General features: G+C 43.2%; 1 protein-coding gene across 1 annotated transcript; it reads left to right on the top strand.

The window, feature by feature from the left end:
• The first annotated feature begins 452 nt into the window (after positions 1-452).
• Positions 453-7,203, top strand: smad2 (SMAD family member 2). The gene is made up of 11 exons (XM_080003152.1): positions 453-589; positions 1,384-1,787; positions 3,245-3,334; positions 3,583-3,776; positions 3,991-4,125; positions 4,399-4,473; positions 4,827-4,880; positions 5,426-5,638; positions 5,944-6,081; positions 6,529-6,673; positions 7,058-7,203. Exons 2-11 carry the CDS (start codon positions 1,552-1,554, stop codon positions 7,179-7,181), a joined length of 1,404 nt encoding a protein of 467 aa, XP_079859278.1. The 5' UTR covers positions 453-589; positions 1,384-1,551; the 3' UTR covers positions 7,182-7,203.
• Positions 7,204-8,091: the final 888 nt, after the last annotated feature.

Genomic DNA, 8,091 nt, shown 5'->3' with positions numbered 1-8,091 from the left:
AGCCGCGCCGCCGCGCCGCGTTTTAACCTGCAGGTGGAGCGATCGCCGCGCGAGCCCTCCAATTAACAAATCATCCATTAAATAGTCCGGTCGTAATTAGGGGGCGTGGCTGATGGATTGGCCAAATAAGTGTCCGTTTCAACGAATTAATCGGATGATGAACGTGTTGATTGGTCTAAGACCGTCAACGGGACCGGAAGGGCGTGAACGTCAGAGAGGCGAAGTCTAAGCGTTTGCTCCGTTTCCACATGCCGCCAAATAAACAATCAAGAAGTCGCACGAAATCAACCAATCACTTGCGTTCTCCACCATGGCGCTACTTGCAGCTGTCCAATCAGAATTCCGAAAGGCGGGACCTAGAGTTTGTACCCAGCCAGCACGTCTGTCTGACGCGCTCCCGGCCAACCTAGCGTCACCTAGCTAGCCTCGGTAGCTTTAGTAGCAAGTTGAGAAGAGCCGTCAACCCCCCCCTGTTCGAGGCAGCGGCCGCTGTTCAAAGGAATTAAGACGTTTTCAAGCCGTTCGAGCGTTCGTTAAGCGGCGCCTTTCGTTTCTGCAAAAAGAGGAGCTCGGTTGACGCAATTTGAGGGTAACTATGACAAGGATTTCGATAGTTTTCCTCGACTTTGATACGTGTTGTTTTGTTGTGTGGACGAGCGACCTAGCTCGCCTAACTGGCTAGCTGGCTAGCCAGTTAGCCGAGACGCGGCTCAGTTTGGAACAGTTCGGTGGAGTGCATTCATTTTATTGAGTTATAAACATTTATATTTCAGTACGACAATGAATGTGAAAATAAGCAGATATCGTATACTTGTTTGATTGGTTAATGTTCGTGAGCAAAGTAGCGCGGGTTGCTTGTTGCGCAGAGGAGCTTTTTCCGCAGATCACAACAAAAGGATTGTTGATAACAAGCCTGCTAGCTACCCTGTGTAGGCAAACGGTGGCTAGCCCGTGTAGGCTAACGCTAGCCGGCCTAGTTAGAGAGAGAAGCCTCTATAGAATGACTACGATACGCATGTAAAGCTTTGTCACCGCTTTTAAGTTGATTATATTGTATGGATTTAAAAGGTGAGGTATTATTAAAGCAATGTGCGTTAGCCGTGTGTCCTCCGAGCAGCACATTTTAGGTTCATTATAAATTGGATTTTTGGGTTATTTATTTGATGTATTGTGTACTGTCATTTTAAGCCGTTTAGTTAATTTTTTTGATATACTGTATTGCAATCTTTTCTATTTTTGTTCATGTCTTAGTTTAATTGCATATTGCAATTGTTTTTATTCTTAGAACTATAGTACTAACCCAACTCTGTGAATATTAGAGTTTATACTAGACTATACTGTGCTGTTGTAATTTTATATGTATATATTTGACTTTCTGTCCAGGTGTCTCATCGGTTCTGTGCACGTCCTGCCTGCCCCGGCCTTTGCCCCGTCACCCTTGGGTCAGTACAGGGGCGGCACCAGAGCGAGGGCCCAAACTGAGCCTCCAGGTCCCCTCTGCGTGTGACTGGTCGTCAAGTTGACCGGAGACTCTCGGCTCGCCCCACCAAGATGTCCTCCATTCTGCCGTTCACCCCTCCGGTGGTCAAGCGGCTGCTGGGCTGGAAGAAGTCGGCCAGTGGCCCAGGCGGAGCGGGTGGCGGAGAGCAGAACGGACAGGAGGAGAAGTGGTGTGAGAAGGCCGTGAAGAGCTTGGTGAAAAAGCTGAAGAAGACAGGCCAGCTGGACGAGCTGGAGAAAGCCATTACCACACAGAACTGCAACACCAAGTGTGTCACCATCCCCAGGTATAGCTCCAGGTTGTCATGTGACTGGTACAGGAACATAAGCTCTTACTGTGCCACATATGAACTTTTGCTGTGTCATATTTCCTTGAGGTCTTTGACTAAGCCAAGACCGTGAAACGTCCTATACCTGATGGATAGGGATTTTCACTTGCGTTTCTATTATCTTAGTTTGACTGCCCAGGTGACACTGATGTTGAAAGGTTTGTTCAGGGTTTATTTTTAAAGTGCGGAGAATTGCTGGTAAAATCTTTAGAAATGGCATTGTTTAGTGTATCAGCTGGTCCTGTCAGAAATGCAGATAATTATTGCACTTGTTGTGTGGAGACACTACACGCGATCAGGATGTTGTTTTTATCAGCCAGCCTTGATGGCCTACTCTACTCTTTGCTGGGAACAGCGTGTTAACTCTCACTTCTCCCTGATGTGCTGCCAAGTGCCACCTCCGATGTTTGGATGTCTACAGATAGCTGGTCGGTCGCTATCGCCTGAGAACTGTTCTAGACTGCATTGTTGTATTTATGTTCAGCTGTAACCGCTGGTTTGATGTCAATGAAATTACTGCCTCTCATTATTAGCCCTTTCCTGGGTCGTAAAACGTTTCTGCACAGCAGCAACCGCATGGTCAGCTTCCCCAAATTATTCCAAGGAGAGAAGTCGTCGTTAGTGATGAGTGTTTCGGCTGTGGTCGACTTGACAACATCGCTGGTCTTTCTTTGTAGTTAACCAACTGAACCCCTCATTGGCTGATGAAGGATGATTTGTCATATAAAACGCAATTTCACTTGTGGAGAAATACCTTGGTTGTTGTTAGGAACCAGAAAATTAATTTGTTTTTGGTTTTCAGTTAGCTCAGTTGAGGTCCCACTTCCCTTTAGCCCGGGTTTCAGGTGTTGTGTTGGTACCGTGGTACGCAGACTCTCTTCTTGTCCTGTTCTTCAGAAGCAACTATTCTGTCATTCTCCGGCATTCCATGTTATGATTTACTGTTTTTTGTTTTTTAACCATTTTAATGTTTTGAGTGTCTGAAAATGGAAATGTAGTCCTTTCCAAACCCCCTCCCTTTTTGTCCCATTGTGTCTTCAGTGTTTGTTTGAATGTCCTCAGACAAGTTCACTGCCTCAGATATAAATGGCTTAGTGAAAAAGTTTGAGTTATTTTTGATGTTCAGTACAATGCCATAATTGTGTAAGAATGCTCTTTGTCTCACCAACAGTGTCATTTTGTTGTAGTGAATTCCATAGTTTTCTTTAGTTGATTCTGTCAAAAGGCTTCTTTTATTTGAAGTTGCCATCTTTCATTTCCTCGCTGCAAATGAATCTGATGATGATTTCTTTCTCAAGACTCAAATAAAAGAGGCCTTTTAATGTTTACATTTCCCATACTGATACTTCTGAATTATCCATGTCCCATGTTTATCATTTTTTTTGTTTTTGTTTTGTTGTTTTCTCTGTGCACAGCAATTGCTCTGAAATATGGGGACTGAGTACACCAAATACGATAGAACAGTGGGATACATCAGGCCTATACAGCTACCCTGACCAAACCAGGTGACTATCCTCAACTCATGTATGGTGTTGCATACAACTTTGATGTGGGAAAGTTGTCTTTTAAAGTGTGCAGACGGACATTGAGAACACCTTTTGCTTCTCGTCACTACCCCCAACGCGATCCATCTCCATTCCCCTCCCCTGCCTGGCCACATTATGCATTTTCTCTCATATTTATACCATCTACCTTTGCCTATGCGCCTCCCTGCCTTTCTCACCACCATTTGCTCAATTGCTTGTCCTATCAGGTCCCTGGATGGGCGCCTGCAGGTCTCCCACAGGAAGGGGCTTCCGCATGTCATTTACTGCCGCTTGTGGCGTTGGCCCGACCTGCACAGCCACCATGAGCTGCGTGCCATCGAGGCCTGTGAGTATGCCTTCCACCTCAAGAAGGACGAGGTCTGCATCAACCCCTACCACTACCAGAGGGTGGAGACTCCAGGTGAGCAATATTGAGTGACTCGGACAATTATGCTGATAGAATTGTATTTCTTGTTTTAGTGTTTGTTGTTAGACGTTCCATCGTTTTCCCTTTTTATCCAACGGCCCAACTGGTAATGATGCCATTGGACCATAACATTGTAATTTTTCTTTTGAACTTGTTACTTGCTAAACTTTATGATGACCAATACTGTTCTATTCCTCCAATGCTCCAGTGCTGCCTCCCGTTCTTGTGCCAAGACACTCGGAAATCCTGACAGAGTTGCCGCCGCTGGATGACTACACTCATTCCATACCTGAGAACACAAACTTTCCTGCAGGAATTGAACCACCGAACAACTACATACCAGGTTAACACACTTTTACAATGTTAGAATGAGTGGACCATTATTCATGCAACACTATTAAACAAATGTTTAATAGTTTAAAAAAATTATCAATAAACTTGCCATTCATATATTGGTATATTAGTTTTCTCTCAATCTAACTGTACCAGGCTGCTAGGACTGGAAATTGATGGTTGGTTAAGGCTCCAGTGCTTGATTTAATTTTGACATCTTCGATGCAGATTATGACATCTGAACAGCATGTTTGTTTCTCCCTAACTTCATTCATTCCAACAGAAACGCCACCACCTGGCTATATCAGCGAGGATGGAGAGGCCAGTGATCAGCAGATGAATCAAAGTATGGACACAGGTACCCTAAACTAGTGCTCTCCTCCTGTGTCCCTCCATCCCACACCCCAGTAGGCGCAATCCTCCGCCCAACTGTTTGTTGCTGAAGTTGAGATGCACAATTTAACATGATATGGCTATTGTGCTACATCTAATTCCTCTTCAATAGTAAATAAAAGCAGCTCAAATTTTGATTGTTAATGAAATTAGCAAGGGTTGCTTCTTAAGTGTTGGCTGTTTAGAACATATTTCAAGACAAAGCATATGACATTGTTAACTTCAATTTTCAGATTTGGCAAAACCGATTTAGATTTAAGAGGTGTAGTAATATTTTGGGTGTTTCTTTACTGACCTTTGTCTTCTGCCCATGTCCAGGTTCTCCTGCAGAGCTGTCCCCAAGCACTCTGTCCCCGGTCAATCACAGCATGGGTAAGGCCTACCAGGGCTTAACTTCCAAACAAGCTACACTATAGCATTAGCACCAGATTGGAGGCCAATGGAACTCACCATTTTATATTTGGTTTTTATTCTGCTTATTGAACATATTGTGGGGAGCTGCCACATTAGAACGTAGAGACAGTCATGGGTAAAAGTAAATAAATATAATTTGGTAGACCGCTGTCATTGACAGTCCAACTGAGATGACTATTCCAATGAGGACGTTAACTCATATATACTGTTATTGGATGTAGATATGATATGCAAATGCTGTTTAACTCTGGTCAGATCAAACATTGTTCAGTGAAATGTACCCCAAGGCCAAAATGTCGTGATGATATTAAAATGCATCGTCTTTCAAAGCGGAATAGTCACATCTTCATTAGTTTAATAGTATTTGTAATAATTTTGCAGTGTATACTTCATGTTCATCAGATTAGGGGAAAAATATCTACATAAATAATACAAATGTATGTATCTGTATAAATTCATTCAAAGCCTGCCGCAAAATAAGATTCCCTGCTGTCACTCCACAGACCTGCAGCCAGTGACGTACTCTGAGCCGGCCTTCTGGTGCTCGATAGCTTACTACGAGCTGAACCAGCGTGTGGGCGAGACCTTCCACGCCTCCCAGCCCTCGCTGACAGTGGATGGCTTCACAGACCCATCCAACTCTGAACGATTCTGCCTGGGCCTGTTGTCTAACGTCAACAGGAACGCCACGGTGGAAATGACTCGGAGGCACATAGGTACGGCTTCTGGGTGGGATTCAGCGGTCACATTACAGTGGTTAAACCATTTCCTGGTTAGATGTGAAGTGCAGACGTCTTGGCAACTTGAAACAAGGAAGGCCAGTTCAGCAAATGTTACGGTGGACAACGTTTTCATGGATTAAATCCATTCTCTTCTGGGATTCAAACAAAGTATGGGCTTTAACTGTTTATGTAATAGGCAAAACTGTGAAGCGCTAAAGTTTTGCACATCTGTCAGTGAGAAAGATTTTATGTATATTTGTACTTGGAATGTGGTTGTGATGCTTTCTACTGTCTTACAGGAAGAGGCGTTAGACTGTACTATATTGGCGGGGAGGTATTTGCTGAGTGTCTGAGTGATAGCGCCATCTTTGTCCAGAGTCCAAACTGCAACCAGCGGTATGGCTGGCACCCTGCCACAGTGTGCAAAATCCCCCCAGGTAAAGCAGCTGGAAACCAAACCCAATGAGTTGAAATTTCAGATGATGGGGCTGAAATCTGATCATTTGTGTCCATCTGGCTGACTAGTGCTGCAATAAGACAAGATATACTCCTCTAATGGCACCTTGATAAACCAGCTAGTTGTTTTGTCATTACTAGCATTTATAACCATAAGACTGTTTCAGATTTGTTCTTGGATCAAACATTTTGTCTCCGAGCAAATAAAACCCTAATGGATAAAATAACAGAGGGCTGGAGCAGGACTGTGTCTTCTTCCGCAGAACTATGCATCTGTAGAAACTCAAAGCATGACCCTGATGCAGGAATGCATTTTGAGGAGACATTCCTCTTTTTTTTTTTTTTTTTTTTTTTTTTTTAAATAAATAACCAAAGGATGCCCAAATTCAAAGCATCCACCCCCACCCATCTTCTCCTGTGCCCTCTAGGTTGTAATCTGAAGATCTTCAACAACCAGGAGTTTGCTGCCCTGCTCGCCCAGTCCGTCAACCAAGGGTTCGAGGCCGTGTACCAGCTCACCAGGATGTGCACGATCCGCATGAGCTTCGTCAAAGGATGGGGAGCAGAGTACAGGTGAGCGGGATAAGGTCCAGGTACATGCACGACAATACCTCTAACGTTCAACTTAAGCAATGACCATCTCATTTGTTTGCCATTGTATTTTTGCAAATGGCAAACTGGATTGTACGCTGCTTTAAGTTCTACTATTCACCAAATGGCATGGCCGGCCTTCTGATTACCTTGAATATTTGGGATCCTTGTGGACATGTTCATTAGAATAGCTAGAGTGGCCAAAAAGTAGAGCAACTGGAGCTGCCTCACTGTATTTAATTCTGAGTTCACCAGGATGCAACACTATTCTCTTTGATTGCCAACACAGCTTGTCCCCACTTTTGAGTAATTGAAAGTCTGAAACCACGCAGCCTAAACAGTGGATGTTATTATTTTGTCTCTTAGGCGGCAGACTGTCACAAGCACTCCATGCTGGATCGAGTTGCACTTGAACGGACCCCTGCAGTGGCTAGACAAGGTTCTGACCCAGATGGGCTCCCCCTCCGTGCGTTGCTCCAGTATGTCCTAAACGGCTAAGGAACCACCCAAAACGTCAGCCCATAACAAAGATCATGACATTCTAAACTTGTGATTCCCATCATGAAAAAAAGAAACCCCACAGAATGAATTTCTGTAACATTGTCATAGTATTTGTGGCTCAGTTCCACGTCCCAGTTTGAACTCTCATATATATATATATATATATATATATATATATATATATATATATATATATATATATATATATATATATATATATATATATATATATATGAGGCACTTGCACACACTTAAATTCCTACATACAGACTTTCAGTATAGAATTTGGCACTTTGTTACCCATCTAAGTCATGCACCTTGTTAAATTGCTTTTCCCCAAATCCTTAATTTTAGATCTATTTGTGGTACAAATGAAATGTATATTGGTTTTTAGTCCAGGAAGCCAGGGAAAATACCAAAAATATGTCAATAGTTTCTTCAGTATTGGAATATGCTTGTATAAGTAACACAAGCTTGAATACTAAAATGACCCCCGCCCCTCCCAACTATTGTTCTGAACCTAAGTTTACTTTTCTCTGGGAATCTTGGACCCATCTCTATTCAGGAGGGAGTTGGCTTGGTTGAGAAACGATGGCCTTTGGTGGCTGTTCTCCCCTGAGGGGAAACACCATTATGTGTTTATTAAATTTGCTGATTTTACTTCACTCTATGCCTGAATGGCCCCCCTTCTCTCTTTTTTTTGTTCTTTTTTGTTTGTTTTTAACTCTTGATGTGTGTCGTTGTAAGACACACATCTTAACGGACAAATAGGAATGTTAGTAAAATAAGAGACAAACCCTAAACAAACTCAGTCTGGCTGTAGTTTAAATATTTGTCATTATATGGCACCCAAATGTGTCCTTGGTATATTGGATTTGCACCCTCCCTAAAAAGAACAC

This window comes from Zeus faber, assembly GCF_960531495.2.
Source record: "Zeus faber genome assembly, chromosome: 7".
In the NCBI taxonomy this organism is placed as follows: Eukaryota; Metazoa; Chordata; class Actinopteri; order Zeiformes; family Zeidae; genus Zeus; species Zeus faber.
Note: the sequence above shows the minus strand (reverse complement) of the source record. Positions and strands in the feature narration are given on the sequence as shown.